The 18,661-nt window shown below is 37.8% G+C and overlaps 1 protein-coding gene across 5 annotated transcripts in view; it reads right to left on the bottom strand.

Annotated features, from left to right (window-relative positions):
* Positions 1-18,661, bottom strand: part of Pdxdc1 (pyridoxal dependent decarboxylase domain containing 1) — a 63,067-nt gene that overhangs the window by 37,188 nt on the left and 7,218 nt on the right. For 3 of the 5 annotated variants that reach the window (XM_055597735.1, XM_055597738.1, XM_055597737.1), the window contains exons 2-6: positions 7,623-7,696; positions 7,058-7,123; positions 4,598-4,678; positions 2,366-2,512; positions 941-1,130 (exon numbers count right to left, since the gene is read on the bottom strand). In XM_055597735.1, coding sequence (XP_055453710.1) covers positions 941-1,130; positions 2,366-2,512; positions 4,598-4,678; positions 7,058-7,123; positions 7,623-7,696 — 558 coding nt within the window. The remainder of the gene's footprint in view (positions 1-940; positions 1,131-2,365; positions 2,513-4,597; positions 4,679-7,057; positions 7,124-7,622; positions 7,697-18,661) is intronic. The other 2 variants (XM_055597736.1, XM_055597739.1) reach the window with 2 other exon arrangements.

The following is an 18,661-nucleotide window of genomic DNA, read 5'->3' as shown; positions in this document are numbered from 1 at the left end:
ATAATAACAAAAAAGCATATAAAAATATCTTTTTTCAACATGACACCAACAGGAGCTAAAGAAATGCACCTACATGCTTTAAATGTTTAAAAAACAGGCTCAGTGTTTAGAAATACTTGGTGAGGATCTGGGTTTGGTTTCCAGTACCCACATCAGGTAGCTTACAAACACCTGCAACTTGGCTCCAGGCCTCCATAGACACCTGCACACACGTGGAATATACTCACAGATATACATAAACAAACAAATAAAATTTCTTTTTTAAAAATTTAAAAGATAAAGCACTGGGGCAGCAGGTGTTGCTCCATGTGTACAGCCCCTGCTTAGCATATGTGAAGCCTTGGGTTTGAGCTCTAGTAGTAGTACAACAAAAAACCAACTATATGATACAATTTCTTTAAAATATCTATCTTTGGGGGTTGGAGAGATGGGTTTGGTTCCTGACAGACATACTGAAATGTTCACAATCACCTATAATACCACTTCCAGAGCACATGACACCCTCTCCTGATCTCTGGGAACCTACATAAATGTGGTACAGATATAGCCATGCATGCAAACACAAATATACAAAAATAAAAACAAAATTGGGATTGGGGAAATGGCTCAGAGATAAAACATTTAATACATAGTGTAAAGACTATAGTTTGGATCCACATAAACACTGTAAACGCCAGGTAAAAGTAGTCATCCATTTGTAATTCCAGTCCTGGAGGACAGAAACAGACAATCTGCAGAGTAAGCTCTGGGTTTGACTAAGAGACCCTGTTTCAGTGAACAGTATGAAAGAATATTGGAGGATGACTCCTGACATCAACCCTTGGCCTCCATGAACACATATGTCCCTACTGACACAGACATATAAACATATGCATACACATATACACATGAAACAAAAAGGAAGCTGTTAAAAACAATAACAACCTGTTTTTTACATTACCTGATTACAAAGGTATTGGCCCAGGCCAGGTCTAGCAGCAGCACTAAGATATATGACAGGCTTTTTGTTATATAACGCGTTGAATCCATCCACTACAAAGTCTTCATAGCGAGAATGAATGACAAGCCTACAGATCTTAGTAAGTCCTTCCCTCTCTTCCTCATGGAAATAAGCACATCCATTTTCATACCTATTAAGAGATCTTGTATGTTACTGTACTCTTTTAATTTTTAAAAAGATTTTTACGTATGTATGTGCATCACACATGTGCAGTACCCAAAGTGGCCAGAAGAGTCATCAGATCTCCAAAACTGAAGTTACAGATTGTTGTGAACAGTCATAAGGGTCCTAGGAATAAAATCTAGGTTTTCTAGAAAAACAGCCAGTGCTCTTAACTGATCAGCTACCTCTCCAGATACATATTAATGTACTCCTAGTTAATTATGCTTTTTTTCTCTAGTACAATATCATGAAAACAATTCTTTTCTCAGACACTAGATCAGGCAGAGAGAGGACACAGTGAGGATCCCCCTTCATTTTCAAGGGTTGGCTATTCACTGCAGGTGTGGGTTATGCAGGGAAGAAGCAAAGACCAAGCGTCCACACCTAACTTTAGAAACAGAATGAACAGAAATGATGGAAACAAAGACTAGAAGTGCAGAAATAAAAAGTCTGAAGACAGTGGCTCTTTCTTGTGTCACATGAAGGCTAATGCTACAGGCCAAAATGGTTGTTAGGAGTTTCAGCACTAAGACATCCAAAATAAATGAAGCATTAATGTGCTTAATCCTCAAACAAAATAGCTGTCTATATTCTCCCTACTTAATAGAGGATAATAACTAGGCTTGGAGAGGTTAAACCACCCCTCCAAGGAAGAATCAAATCCATATGGAGCAACATAAAAACATTCTTCACAACCCACATCTGATTCTGATTCATCTTTACCAGGAATTAAAAACATGTAGGAGTAGCTGAAAAGGTGGCTGGTCAATTAAGAGCACTATATGCTCTAACAGAGAATCTGGGCTTGGTTCCCAGCACCCATGTAGCAGCTCTTAACTATCTGAAAATCTAGCTTCAGAAGATCTGATGGCCTCTTTTGGCCTCCTTGGTAGTATACACATGTGGTACATCTCCATACATGCAGTCAAGATACTCATATAATTTAAAAGAAAAGAAGTAGAGCTGGGTATAGTGCATGCCTTTAATCCTAGCACTTGAGAGGAAGAGTCAGGCAGATCTCTGTCATTTGAGGACAGCCTGATCTACACAGCAAGTTCCAGGATTGACAGGCTACATAGAGACTCTGTCAAAAACAAGTAAATAAACCGAAAATCAATCAAACAAACAAAACATCTCTCATAATGTCTTTACCAGTAAATAAATGAATTCTTAAAAAAAAAACCTGGCTTACAATGTCTTTACCTGAAAATCCGGCGTAGCCATAAGGTAGTGTCTGAAAGTATCCTGGTTGTAAGTTTTCTCAGCTTTTCTTTATCCAGAGTTGAAATATAAGCACCCAGACTATGACCCAACAAAGCCATGTGACCTTGTTCTCCAATATTCTGGATTCTGTTAATCAAAATTTATTAGAGTATTAAAATCTGATTATTGCCAAAATATAGAAAAAGAAATATATTTTTAGAAGTGTTTCATAGAAATTTGGCAGAGTTTCAATTTACTTCATGTCCTACAGGGGAATTCAGAAAAAAATGTCTATGAGATGCTGAAAGTCTGGGAAGAAAAATATTTTTAAAATTGGGTCCTAAAAGATAAATATCTTTACTGACAATGCAAATGGTTCTTAATTTAAAAAAAAAAATTTAAAAGATGGTTCTAAATTAAAAAAAAAAAAAAAAAGGTTGATATTTAGCCTTTAGAGCTATGGAGGAGGTATGTAGAGATGGCTCAGAAGTTTTAGAGCACTAGCTACTCTTGAGTAAGACCCAGTTCTGTTCCCAGCACCTGTCCCAAGGGCTCTGACACACTTCAGGCCTCTTCAGGTACTAGGCATACAAGTGGTGCACAGACATACATGAAGGCAAGACATCCATATACATAAAATAATAATGATAATCATGATGAACTGCAGAGGAAAGGTAATATAGCTCAGTTGTAGGGTGCCAGCTTCCATGGACACCCACAGATATATAGCATACACTTACACAGACACATATACATGAATAATTTTTTAAGTCTTTTTTAAACATCTTTTTAAAAAGGTACTAAGACTTGAACTTGAGACCTAGCCCATGTGAGGCAAGTATTCTACCATTGAGCTACACCCCCAGTATCAAGTAAGTCTTAAAACATACAAAAAGACATGATCTAGTTCATAAGAAAAATATGATACTGAAATACCTCACTTTATATTTGTCATTCACCACTTATCAAAGATCTTTAAGTTTGATAACACCACTGTAGAAAGGTGGGGAAAGTATTCTTACACACTCCCTGTGAGCTTATGGACTGGCTTATCTCCTAGAAGCAATATTTGGCTCTAGTGAAATTTCAAATGCATGCATACACTATCTGACCCAGCATCCTATTTCTATGACTTATTTCCCAAACACACTTGCCCCTGCAAGAAATAACATGCTTAAAGTTACTGGCTGCAGCAATGTTTCTATCAGTAAAACAGGAACATGAAATAAAATTCTATTTATAAAATTCTATTTATTTACTCAAAGTAAAATAAAGTTGCTCTTAACAAAGAGAAAGTTCCTCGTGTGCCAAGCAATGAGCTCTTAAGGCCTAAGTGAAAAACGCCAGGGTGTATAGTATTTAAGTACTGGAGAGGGTATATATAGATGTATACACAAACACATAAAATATCTGTGGGAGAATAATAAACTAGTCATTGTCTATGACCACAAAAGAGAACCAGGTAGGGATGCCTGTGTGTTTTTCAGTACTGGGAATTAACCTCAGGACACATACAGGCTGACACAGCCTAGAAAACTATTTTTGTATACCCTTTCTTTTCAATTTTACTCTGCTTTGCTTTTGTCTTGCTTTGTAGCCCTATGCTGGCTTCAAACTTGTGATCCCCTTGCTTTGGCCTCTAGAATGCTAGGATTACAGGTGTGTGCCATCATGCCCAGTTTATCTTCTGTCTTTTGAACAAGGAAAATATATTACTGACAGCATAAAAAATTGACAAAATGAAGACATATTAATTTAAATACACTAGATGAATAAATAAAACAAAATGTGATTCGCAAACAATAAAGGCTTCCACTAATCAATTTAACTGTGGTTCATAATAAGCTAAAGCAAAAAATAGAAAAGCACAAAGCACTTCAGTCCTTCTAATGGCTCTTCATAAGACCTAATAATATAAAAATGCCAGGATCTACTTTCAGAATATAAAAATAAAAATGTAACTTTTAATGAAATTAATTACACTTAAATTTCTTCCTTGAGAAACTCCTGATAAGAGAGTCAAGAACAGACTTTCTTTTTTGTTTTGTTTTGTTTTTCAAGACAGGGTTTCTCTATGTAGCCCTGGCTGTTCTGGAATTCTCTCTCTAGCTGGCCTCAAACTCAGATATCCACCTGCCTCCGCCTCCTTAGTGCTGGGATTAAAGGCCTGTGCCACCCCTACCAGAGCAAGAACAGACATTCAAAGGCAAGCTATCAACACTCCTTCATTACCGGGTGCTCTGGGGCTCCTCATCTTCATCTCCATGCATCAGATTTTGAACTAACTGGAGAATGCTCACCATATCTTGTCCACTGCAGAACAAAAAGTGTTAGGAGGGTGGAAAGAACATATAACACCCCTCCCCTCCATTTCCCAACTGTTTCTCTCATTCAAACTAACTTGAAGTGTTTTTGTTGTTGTTGTTTTCCTTTTTACTATTATTTGTTATCTAGCTACAAGACAAAGAATGTTAGAAAGTTTATTTTTTAAAACCTTCAAATTATTTAACTTTACTTATGATTCTTTGACCCAAATATAAGCTTGATTTTTGAAAATATTTCCAGTCTTGCTCTAGTTTATTTCTATAATAGATCCTTTCAATCTTGAATAACAGAGAAATTTTAATAAGTATGTTTTAAGAGCCAGTCTTTGTAAGAATGTGAGAAGGTCATAAAACCAACTAAATTCTTTAATGATACAGGTGTATCTATCTTGTTTTCTCCCTGGGGAGTCTTGTTCACTTGAATCACAGCCTTACACATATAATTTATTTCTAACTCTTATCCAAATTGGAAATTTGAGATTTGCTTAGAGGACAAATAGACTGACTTCTACACTATTAACTACTCATTATATGAGATGGAAACAGAAGAAAAATGTCAATGACTAAAGCAGTATGAAACAGCAAGGCAATCTGTGGTGCATAAGATGTAAAATTACTATATGAATAAGAATATTACTGGCTGGGTGGTGGAGGTACACACCTTTAATCCAGCACCCAGGAGGCAGAGGCAAGTGGATCTCTGAGTTTGAGGCCAGCCTGGCCTACAGAGTGAATTCCAGGACAGCCAGAGGTATACAGAGAAACATCATCTCAAAAAAACAGAACAAACCAAGAAAATTACTTATAAAAATTTTCTCTTAAAAATAAAAGAAGCATTGAAGAGATATAATGGGGAATAGTAGAGAACTTGTCTAGCATGGTATTGAACTAAGTTCAATACCAAGGACCACAAAAATAGTAGTAAAAAATAAAAGTACTATCAAAATAATACTCCAAACTCATCACCCCCAAGGCACTAATCTCCTAATGAAATGCTGTGATCCTTTAAAACTGCAAGAGAGGAGGACAGGGGAAGAAAGCTAAAGCTCACTTGGATACTATCCTTGTGTCTTTGAGAGATCCAAGTGGCTGAGCCCATGCATTATAGAATGGGGAAGAGATAATCTGACAGTGCCTATGAAGCACTTACTAGCCTCATATATTTAGACGTTAGTATTACTAAATATAAATACTCCTGGGCCACTGTTACAGTGTTTTTAATGTGCTGCCATTCTGAAAACTTCAGATGTTTTTGGGAGGTCTAGAGATACTTTTGTGTAATTAAGACAATAAACAATCCTTGTCCCTTCATACCTGGAATAGGAAACAGGATCTGCTTCCTATTCTGAGTGGTAGAAAGCACTACAGGACTTCAAACCAGCAGGATTTATGCTACAAGCAGGAAGGACTAAAAACATTAGTATGTGGGTGTGTTAGGTATAATATTTACTGTATGGTGTGATACTTCCTCAATCCTTTTCTTTTGTAATCTTGTGCAATTTATCTTCAGGTCAAAGAACAATTTAAGGGAGTTGTACTGTTGACCTAAGTACAGTTTCCTGGTTATAAAAAAATTGTCTCAAGGAAGTTGAGCTGGGACTTTAATTACTAGCACTCTATGAAAATGACAGCCAGCTACTTCTTTTCACTACTAGTTCAGACTACAATGACTTGATAAACTTGCTTTAGCTGCAAACAAATTAATCATTTCAGCAATGATTTAAAGCTGACATTTCCCCTCTCGTTTACTGTATTATTAATTTTTGTTGTTTGTTTTTTTGTTTTTTGAGACAGGGTCTCTCTATGTAGCCCTAGCTGTCCCGGAACTCCCTATGGAGACAAGGCTGGCTTTGAACTCAGACATCTGCCTGCCTCTGTCTCCTGGGTGCTGGGATTAAAGGCATATACCACTGTGCCCTGTTCAATTACTATATTATAAAAATTATTAACTGTACTAAATTAAAATAGTTCTCACAATAAAACTCTGTCTACAAGAGAGATTACCGGTTTCAAGAATGAATTAGCTTGCTATCCCAGTTATAATTAAGAAGTCATTAATGGCTTTTGATCATGGATTATAGTTCTGAGAAGGGACCAGGTATGGTGGGACATGCCTGTAATCTAGTACTCAGAGGTTGAGTCCAGACAATTGCCACCAGTTGAAGGCAAGCCAACAATGTTCTGGGAGAGAAAGAAGCAAGTAAGTTCACCATTATCACCAACGAGAAAGTTTTCTAACATTCTGAGCAACTACTTAAATTATCTTGGTACTCATTCAACGTAAACATGCAAGCAAATAATGGTAAAATTTTGGGTTAAGAAATATTTTATATCCTAACTAAAGGTACTGATCCTTATTGCGACCTACCTGCCTTGAAGTGGCCCTGGAATGTCCTCTGATATTGGCTTCTTTCCATTTTCCTCCTCTATTCTTCTGGTTTAAAAGAAAGAAAAAGTTGACTGTATGTTTTCACCAACCAACTTTCTAACATATGAACATGCCAACATATTATGTTACCTAGAACATTCAGTGACTGGTGCAAGATTTCAAACACATTTATTTTATCTCAAGACCCCAGATATACTTGAGAGTTTCAGGAAAAAAAATTATATATATTAAAATAAAATAAAAAAACCACTTCAACCAACTGCTTGGTCAGTTGCTACCCCATGTGACTGAACCTATACTAAGAAGTATTTAAATATTCAAATCAACATATTCCATAAATAAAATTCTAAAGTGGCAGAACTGAAAGGTCCTTCCCAAAATGTCAAAACCCCATCATTGCAAAGCACTCAATACCTAGCTTTAAAGCCAATGGAAGCTGACATCCTAGAGATGGGAGGCATCTGAAACAGGAAGGAACCAGAACCACCAGATTTAAAATAGGCTGGACACACTCAACAGGGTAGCCTCTACCCTACGTGCTCACCTCTGGCTGGTCTCTAGCATCCGCATTGCCTCTTTCAAGTTTTTTCCCATTTCAGCTAATGTAGGGTCTGTTATCTAAAAAATAAATCAAAAAAGGTAAAAATTTAACATTCCTCAATTACAATTTTTTATTTATTCTAAAATATAATCTTGCTCTGTTGCCCAGGCCAGCCTAGGACTCACTGCAATTCTCCTTCAGCAGCCTCTTTAGTGTTGGGATTATAGACAAAAGCTACCACATCTGCTTTGGCCTATTACCTCTGTTACCTAATTCATTCAGAAAAATCAAATGCAAGTCCACTTCTCTTGGATTTACTATAAAAATGCAGATTTACTGTAACATATAAAAGTATAGCATACAAAGTAAAAATCCCCTGTTGGGGTACGCTGTGTGAAGGTTTGTCTCTCTATTTTCAATTGTTAATTCTGTACCAGCAGAGAGCTAAATACTAGCTGGATCTTGGTATTATTATTTCTATGGCTCATCACCAGCCTTGTATTTTGTAAATATTTATCCTTCCTCTCTTGTCTATTGACTGTAATAAAGACTTGATGGCAGGAAGTAGAAGGTGAATCTTCTGGACAGAGAAAGGGACTCTGAGAGAAGAAATCAGAGGTGCAGGAGATTTGTGAGCAGACTATGGGGTGAAGAGACAGACCAGAGTTGGGCAGAGAGGTAGACCTGGCCACGTGGCTGGACACAGTGCCAGGATAGGTCAGGGAGACTGCCCATCAAAAGGCCTAAGCTTTCAAATATTAAAAAGACTCAGTGTCATCATCTGTATTGCTGGTGGGTCCGATTGCCCCACTATAGTCCTCCAGCCCTAACCTTTAATGGAACCCATTTTCATCTTACATATACCTCTGTAGCTTGCTGTTCGGCATTTTTCTTTGTTCCCTTCTGTTACTTTCAAATTGCACTGCCACATGTGTACATATATCTCCCTCCAAAAAGAAATAAAAGTATTTTTAATTCCTAAAAAGTTTACATTTATTTTAACTATGCCTTGTTTATGGCAATTAAAAATTTTAAATTAAAATACAAATTTACAGTAAGTATAGCCCCAGTCAACATGCCCACTTCATTTTTCTAGTGACTATACCTGATTGCATTTGATAGATATACCACACATAATTTACTCACCTAGTCCTAAATTAACAGATCCTGACGTTTTTCCAGTTTTCTATTTTAAGAACAAAAAACAAATACAGTAGATTGCTACTCGTTTTTATCATTGCAGTAGACTAAAAATATTACTTATTCCTTTCCTATAAGATCCTGGGGCCTGTGAATGTTATATTATATGGCAAAGTCTTTTTTGTTTTGTTGTTGTTTTTTGAGACAAGGTTTCTCTGTGTAGCCCTGGCACGGCACAACCAGGATGGCCTTGAACTCAGAGATCCATCGGCCTCTGCCTCCCAGGTGCTGGAAACAAAGGCATGTGACACCACTACCCAGCTGACAAAGTCTTCGCAAATGTGATTGAGTTAAAGATCTTGAGATGGTTAGAAAACCTTTATTGTTTTGATGAATACAAAATGTAATGAAATATATCTTAATTTTTAAAAAGATTAATTAAAAATGACGTGGTCACAAGCTGAAGAATGTCAACATCCATTATAAACTAGAATTAGAATGTCCCCTCTGGTAATCTTATGTAGACCACAGATAGGAATTTCAAACTTCTGGTCCACAAATCTTGAACTCAAAATCAGTTTCTCTCTTTTTCTTCCTCCCTCTCTCCTTCCTTCCCTCTAACCCTGATTTTGGGGGGGGAGACAGTTCCTTCTTTCTCCATTACCCAGACTGGCATCACAACTTTCAATCTTGCCCCAGCCCCTCAAAGTAACTGTGATACAGGCATGCACCACCACGTCCAGCTTCACTTCTGTGTATATTACACTGCTGAGTTTGTGATTTGCTCCAGCAGCCACAGGAAACTAATCTGCCCATAAACCTAAAGATGATAGTTCTGTCTGGTAAAAGCTGGTCTAAGTGATGGGAGTGGGAAGACGAGCAAAGGTCAGAGAGGGCAGTTCTGTTTGTTCCCTTCTGTTCCTTTTAAATTGCACTGCCATTTATCACCCTCCAAAAATTAAAAGTATTTTTAATTCCTAAAAAGTTTACATTTATTTTAATTATGCTGTATTTATGGCAATTAAACATTTTAAATTAAAATACAACTAAATCATTTTACCATTCTCTCTAATTCCCCCATGTGCCCCTCCCACTTCTTCCTATCACCTTAAATTCAAGACCTCTTATTCTTTACTTATTATTGTTACATACATTTTTTTCAAATAAGTATATAAGCTTAATCTGCTGAATTTATGATTTACTGTATTACTTAGGTATGTGAGTGTATACATATATACGTATATGGGTGCCCAGAATCCAGTATAGGAAATTAGATCCCCCATAGCTAGAGTTAAAGATAGCTGATGTGGGTGCTGGAAACTGAACTCAGGTCTTCTCTCCAGCCCCAAATTATTAATTCATGTAGAATTAAAGCATACATAAGGGCCTGTGAGATGGTTTAGCAGTTAAAAGTACTTTCTACCAAAGCTCATGACTTAAATTTGATCTCTAACCCACATGATGACAGAAAAGAGCTAACCTAAGTTGTCTTCATATATATACACGGGGAGGGGGGATAAATAAATAATGAATAACCCCCCACACACATTTCTCTTTCTTTTTAATCTCCATAGTAATTTTTAGAGAAAAAAGTCTTGCTGCCTCAACTATACAGTATGTGTTGTTTTGTAATTACAGAAACTCCATCAATGCAGTCCTTGAAGGACCTGAATTTCTCTTCATACTGCTTACTGTAACCTACTCACATCTACAGCAACTCTGCAGTGCTATCTATTACATTTAGTAGCTTCAATTACTTCCTCAACTCTACCAAGAAGGTCTACTCAGTTTATTAATATCAGAAACATAAAATGTTTAATTTTGTATAAGACCTTAGGAATTCAGTTCAGAGTTCTTGTAAGCCTTACAACAAATGGGAAGGGGGGCAGGAAAGCTGAGACAGAAGGATCTCTTCAAGTTTAAGGACAGCTTGAGCTATGAAGTGAGACACCATCTTAAACAAACAACTAATCAGTCTGAAGAGATGGTTCAGTAGCTAACACACTTGCATAGCAAATGTGAAGACCCAAGTGTGAATTCCCAGAACCCATAAAAAGCCAGACATAGTCGTGAATCTGTAATCCCCCTGTTCCTACAGTAGGATCTTGGGAGGTAGAAAAAGGAAAATATCCAGAAGTTTGCAGGTCAGCTGGCCTAGCGTATCTACAAGAAACAACTAAGGGACTTTGTCTCAAACAAATGGAAAATGAAGATCAACACCTAAGTTGTCCTCTGATCTCACATGCACACACCTGTACTCACACAAATCTCTGTATCACATATTGATACACACACACACACAAAACTAATCTCCCAAGAACTATAGGAAGAATTAAGTAAAGCTGGGTCTTCCAGTGCCTTAACACCCATTAGGTAAATCAGCTTTGGTTTACACAAAGGATCTTAAGTAAAGTTTCATTCATAAAATTGTATTAAAAAAGTATATCATGAAAATATCTGATTCTAGCTTAACATTTTAGAGGTAAAGAAATTAAGCTTTGGAGATGTGATCTGCTGAAGACAAATAAATCCCTGAGTTCCTTATTCCCTTTTCTGGACTTTATTATACATGCCCGCTTCTAAGAAGGTTTACAAAGTAATCCTATAGTCATATGTTTTAATTTATTATTATTATTATTATTATTATTATTTCTTTATATTTCCTTCTTTTCTTTTTTGAGATAGGATGTCATTATGTCACCATGGCTGGACTGGCACTTACTATGGAGACCAGGCTAGCCTCAAACTCAGAAATCTGCTTGCCTCTACCTCTGAGTGCTAGGATTAAGCCATGCCAAGTTATCTGTTTTTGATGTTTAAATATAATTTTAAAATATTTTCAAACAGATGTTTCAAATAAAATTCACACCTTTAATGTAACTATGAAATGGGTTAGATTTAAAAGGATCTCCATGGTCTGATTATGAGTAGGAAGTGGAAAAGATAAGATTCAAGAGCATTTATCTTAACTCCTAAATCTGACAGTTTTGTTCCTTATCACTCTCATCTCTCATAGCCCAATGAAAAGATCATCATTTTGCTTGATGACTCATATCTTCATGTTACAACCACTTGCTTGGTTTGAATACCTTTCTTTGCATCTTTAAATTACAAGTCAAGACTTCTTTTTTAAAATGTACATTTATATGTGTACAAGCATGTTTGCATGTACACATAGAGGCCAGAGGAGGTTGGCACACAGGTCTCCCTCTCTTTTGTCAGATCCTCTGGAGCTGGAGTTAAAGGCAGTTGTGAGTTGTCTGACAGGATTCTAGCAAACAAACTGTGGTCTTTGAAAGCAACAAGTGCTTTTGACTGATGAACCACCTCCTCTCTCCAGTCCCACCATCAATATTTCTACGAAACTTTTTGGATAGAATCACTTCCTTCCCCTTTAACAACAGTTTCTTCTTTTCTTCTCCTCCTCCTCCTCAAATTTTTTTCCTTTTGTTTTTCCTTTGAGATGGAGTCATCCTATATGTCCCAGGATGGCCTAAAACCTATGTAACCTATCACCACTTTTTCTAAACCCAGTCTACACTCACTGAGAAAAACAACAAAAGATAGAATTCATGGGGTTAAGAGAACAGAACTTTTAAAACTGAGGCCATTCTGACATTCAGCTGCTAGTCTTCAGGATTCTTCACATCCTTCACTGAGAATCATTTTCACAGATGCTCCTTCCACTAGTCATAGCATGAGCTGCCTCAAGGCAAGGACACAGACTCCTACTAGTTCTTACTGCCCTTATTTGATCAAGAGTTTAAAGTCAGATAACTTTCAGCACTGGACATCGGCCTTCATTCTCTCTATAATGTGCAACACAATAATTTTTTTCCTATTGCACTGTAACAAATCTTTTTAGTTAAACAGTAAACAAAAAGCCATAATCAGTGAGATGGTTCAGCATGTACCAAGTCTGACAGCCTGAGTTCAAGTTCAGGGATTCACATTGTGGAAGAAAACTATTACACCTAATTCACATTCTGACCTCACATACGCATCATGGCACATGACTCCCTGTCTTTTGTCTGGTTTGTTTATTTAAGGCAGAGTCTTGTGAAGCCCAGATTTATTCCTTTATTTGAGACAGAGTCTTGTGAAGCCTAGACTGGCCTTGAATTATGTAGCTGAAAAGGACATGAACTTGTGTGTGTGTGTATATGCATGTTGGTATCTGTGTACAAGAGTGTAAAAGAGACTACACATCAACATAAAGTGTCTTCCACTATTATCTTTTGAGTAAGATGAACTCAGAGCTCATTGATAGGCTAGCATAGCTAGTCAGACTAGACTTGCTGGTCAGCAAGCTCTGGGGATCTGCCTGTTTCTTTTCCCACAATGCTATGGTTAGGATATGTGTGGCCATATCTTTTTTTTAATTTTTAACTTTTTTATATTAATTACATTTTATTTGCTTTGTACCCCAGCTGTAGCCCCCTCCTCTTTTTTATTTTTATTTTTATTTTTTTAATGTAGATACCAAGAATCCTAACTCAGGTTATTATATTTACCTAACAGGCACTTTACTGCCTGAGCAAACTCCTTGAACTTTAGCCCATAACCTTGAACTTCTAAACTTCTACTTGCCAAGTACTGAAATCACAGTCATGTGTTAACATGCCTGACTTGAGTATTTATTGAGTCCCTTAAAAAACTAAAAATCACGCCAAAAGAAATTTCCATCAAGAACAGCCGCTATTTTTTTTTTATTCCTATTTCATATGTTGCTGTTATATTGCTAGATATTTAAACTATGTATTTATACAAAGGCTAAGCAAGAACCACACACAAACCTACATGAATAAAGAATTAAATTGAAACCAAGTGTGGTGGTGAATAATCCCTTGGGAAACAGAGGGAGAAGGAACAAGTGTTCAAAGCCAATATAATCTACCAATGGAGTTTCAAGTCAGCCTGGTCTATATGAGACCTTCAACTCAAAACACAACAAAAAGAATGCATTTGAGTTAGATGTTGTGGGTTATGCCTGTAATTCCAACACTTAAAGAGGCTGAGGCAGAACTCAACTGCTACAAATTCAAGGCCATGGGTTTGATCCCCAGCACTGTGGAAACTGGGTAAAGTACCACATTATCTGTGATCTCAGTACTTGGGAGATAAAGGCAGTGGGTTAAAAAGTTTAAAGGCATCCTCGGCCACACAACTGAGTTTGAGGCCAGCATGAAATATATCACATCCTACGAGAAGTGCAGGGATAAAGATGGAACGAAGACTGAAACAAAGATTGAGGGAATGTCCAACCAATAAGTTGCTTAACCTGAGACCTACCTTATGGTAGAGAGCCAGCCCCTGACACTATTAATAATGCTCTGCTATGCTTGCAGACAGGAGCCTAACTTGACTATAGCCTGGAAAGCTCCAGATAGCAGCAGATTGGGACAGGTGCTGGGACTAGCAGTCAAGATTGGAACGGAGATCCGGGGATTCTGTGGAAGTTGTTGGGGGAAAGATGGAAGGATCTGGAGGGGACAGGAACCTCACAAGAAGACCAACAGAGACAACTAACCAAGACCCATGAGGGCTTACAGAAACTCAAACATCAACTAAGGAGCACACATGGTCTGGACCTAGGCCCACTGCCCATATGTGGCCAGTGGGCAGTGTGGTCTTCATGTGGGTCACTTGGTGAGTAGAAGGGGGGGGGCGCTGTTTCTAACTTGGACTCTATTGCCTGCTTTTGGATCACTTACCCCTGGCAAGGGGCAATTGGGAGAAGAGAAGGGAGTACACAGGGTAATTTTTGGATCAGGTTTTGGGGGTGGACTGTTGTTCCATTCCTTCCATTAGTCCTACCTGGATAGAAGTTGGTCACTTCAGTCTTTATTTCCCCAACCTCCCTCCCCCCCACCAATTAGAAGTCTTAGATAGAATTACACTTATATCCTCCCATTAGCCTACCCTGTTGCAAGGCCTCCAGCTTGACAAAGAGATGCCCCACCCCCTCAGTGTACCTTTCTGTTCCCAGCTCTCTCACCAACTACCCCACATCTGTTCCCAACCCTTGTTTTTCCTGCTCAGTTCCCTCTCTTCTTCTACTTCTGCTGTCTATTCTATTTTCCCTTCTGAGTGACATTACAGCATCCTCCCTTGGGCCCTTTTTGTTACTTAGCTTTTTTGGGTCTGTGAATTGTAGTATGGTTACCCTGTAATATAGATCCAGTGTCTCCTTATAAGTAAATACATACCGAAGGCACCTTTCTGAATCTTCTTATAAAAACACTGATTTCACTGAGACAACTAAATACATGTAAACCTCAGAATGCATACTATGTTTAATAACAATATACTGAAGTGGAAAATACATACTTCATTTCTCATATACTATCGATAAAACCTCATGATCAAAAGACAAAAAAAAAATCACATCCTGTCTAAACAAACACACAATAACAAAAACCCAAAACAAACATCAGAAATGTGCAAAGCCTATTTTTAGAAGGGAACTGTTTTATGATAGAAGGGGGAAATAAAAGTGATATTAAGGATAACAATCTTTTCTACGGCTTATACTTGTGGAAAAGTTCATAATCTCGTGTACACCAAGTAGGATGATTCTTAATATTTACTGAATTGCTCACAATTATCAGGCATTATGCTAATTGACCACTTTATACACACTACCTCCTACTGACATTTAAAACCGTCATTATTACTTTAGAACCAGTGTTCTTAACCATGAGGCAATACTGCTTGTTTCTACTATCAGACCATGAAATAACTCACATTCTGAGAAAAGGCCAAACTCCAAAATCAAATAACTAAAATTTACTTTTAATGATTTGGGGGGCGGGGGGGTTCTCTTTACATAGTCCTATCTGTCCTGTAACATTCAGTCCAAACTGGCCTCAAACTCACAGAGATCTTCCTGGCTCTGTCACCTGATATTAACAGTGTGTGCCATGCCCAGCTCATGATCATTTATTTTTTTTATATTTAGTTTTTTATTTTTTTTGGTTTTTCAAGGCAGGGTTTCTCTGTGTAGCTTTGACTGTCCTGGACTCTCTTTGTAGATCAGGCTGGACTTGACCTCATAGAGATCTTCCTGCCTCTGCGTCCCCGAGGTGATTGTCTTTTTTAATCTTGTTTTCACTCAGAAAAAAAAAAAAAAAAAAAAAAAAAAAAATATATATATATATATATATATATATATATATATATATATATATATATTTCCATTCAGGAAAAATTTGCATTCTACATGACAAGTTTTTCTTACAGGATTGGAACAAGTCTTTAGTTAAGAACAAATAAAACAGCCAGTGAAATGGTAAAGGCCACTTGCCACCAAGCCTGTGGCAAGAGACTGAAACAGGGGTACTATAAGAGTATTAATAATTAAACCAGGACAAAAGGTGTAATCTGGAATAGTGCTAGGCAAACCAGGATGTAGTTACCCTACCCCTAACTAAATGTTTACTTCAGATCTTAAACCTTACTCCTTTAGCAAAGGCCAGGGAAATTTACAGAGTGGTAGTGGTGATTTATGAGCTATAAGGGAAATGAAAGGGTATACACCAGAAGGCAGCACACCTACCATGAAGGTGTCACCATGTTCTCACAAATTCCACAAAATATTTACTTTTCTGCCTTCAACTTCCTTTATTTAAATCCTAGAAAAGGGCCTGTGAAATGGTTCAGTAGACAAGTGTTTGCCACTTGATGATGTGGCCTGAGTTCCATGTAAAGGTGGAAGGAGAGAATCAACTCCACAAAGGTGTCCTCAAATCCATTCCCATACTGTGGCATGAGTCTTCACCTATGCATATTACACAAATAACTTAAAAATAAATAAATCTGAGTAAAATAACCTGATTAAACGCCTGTGATCTACATGTAACATGAAGACAGAAGGGGTTATTAGGAGGAAAAAAAGGGGTCCAGCAAGTGAGGGGTAGGAAAGAGATGGGAGGACAAATGGGTAAGGGAAAAGTTAGAACAAATAATGATCAATATGAATGAAAATGACACAATGAGCTGGGTAGTAATGGCACATACCTTTAACCCCAGAGCTGGTTTTGGGACAGCAAAGAATACACAAAGAAACTGTCTCGAAAACCAAAGGAAAGGGGTAAGGGATGTCATAATGTGCACCTTGTGAGTGCAGGTGCCTATGGAGGTCAGAAGGTGTTGGAACCTCTGGAAACGGAGTTACAGCCAGCTGGGAGCAGCCGTGGGGTGGTGGAAATGGAATCTAGATCCTCTGCAAGGGCAGCAAGTGTTTTTAACTGCTGAACCATCTCCTCAGCTTCTATTTATGCTTACTTTTAAAAAGATAAATTAAAAAATCAGGACTTGTAATGGGGTACATCTATGATCTAGGGACTTAGAAGGCTGATATAGGAGGATCAGGAGGAGTTCAAGGCCAATTCCTCCTGGGCTTTTAGGAAACCTTGACTCGAAATTATAAACAGGACTATTGAGATGGCTGAATGGGTCAAGGTGCCTGATGCCATGCATGGGTGATGACCCAAATTTGAGCCTCAGAACCCACACTGTGGAAAGAGAGGATCACCTCCCACAAGTTATCCTGTAACCTCCACAGTCATGCCATGCACAACCCCTATTAGAAATTTAAAACAAATAAACCCATCCACAACTTTTTCTATGTGTCTGTCAGGACATGAAGACATACTATAATTACTCATTCATAAAACATAATTTCCAAGTTCAAAGGGATATATAGTTATTGACAAAGTGTAACTACTAGTATTTAACCTTGCAAATTCATGAGCAGGCAGAGAAGAATGTAAAAGAGCAAGAACATGCAACAGAGTGATAAAAATATTTAAAGATAAACAATGATATTAATGGAGAGACAAGAAAGACACTGTGGTGGTTTGAGTGAGATGTCCCCACAGTCCTCAGTTGATAACCCTACTGGGGAGTCCATGAGGAGGTATGGCCTTGCTGGAGGAATCATGCACTGGAGACAAGATCTGAGATTTTAAAGTCTCCTGCCCCCCACCCCATACCCCATGACATGCCCACCTGGCTCTATGTTTCCTGTTTGTGGTCTAAGATGTGGACTCTCTGCTTCCAGCTCCCGCTGCTATGTCTGCTGCCTGCTGTCTCTATCATTATGTGTCCTAACCCTCTAGAACTGTAAGCCCCAAATAAACCAAGTTGTCTTGGTCATGGTGTTTTATCACAGCAACAGAAAAAGTAACTAATACAAAATCCATCAGAGATACACAGAAACTGATAAATCCAAGTCTAAATTTAAAAATTCTCCACTTTCCACAGAAGCCAGATTCTAAAATTCATCACTTAGACATTAATGAATACCTTCCAACTAAGTAAATAAAGCAGGCAAGCTTTATTTCTAAGTTCTTGTTTATCTGGGATCCCACACTTATTCTTGAACGAAAATACAATTCCTAGGCCGTGGGTGTATCTCAATGGGATTACTTATATAGCATGCGTCAAGAAATTGAGTTCAATCCCTAACATCACAAGAAAGAAGGAAAACAAAACAAAACAAAAAAACAACCTTAAAGAGCAGCATGCTAGCCAGGCATGGTGGCTCGGACCTGTAATCCCAGCACTTCCAGAGGCAGAGGCATCAGACCTCTGAATTTGAGGTCAGCCTGGTCTGCAAAGTGAGTCCAGGACAGCCAAGGATACACAGAGAAACCCTGTCTCAAAAGAACCAAAACAGAGCAGTGTGCTGTCCTAACTAGATATAACTAAGAATCTTCTTGGAAGTCTTGCCAGGACTTGTCTGTAGGCAATTAAATTAGAAAGATAAAAGGAACCTACTATCTTAAAGACACAGTTCAGTGGTAGAGGACTACCTAGTATGAAAGGCCTGTAAGCTTCAATCCCCAATACAATAACAATAATAATGAAGTTTATTGTATTTGCCAAAACTGCACTGG

Source organism: Psammomys obesus, unplaced genomic scaffold (assembly GCF_907164565.1).
Source record: "Psammomys obesus unplaced genomic scaffold, mPsaObe1.curated_primary_1811, whole genome shotgun sequence".
In the NCBI taxonomy this organism is placed as follows: Eukaryota; Metazoa; Chordata; class Mammalia; order Rodentia; family Muridae; genus Psammomys; species Psammomys obesus.
Note: the sequence above shows the minus strand (reverse complement) of the source record. Positions and strands in the feature narration are given on the sequence as shown.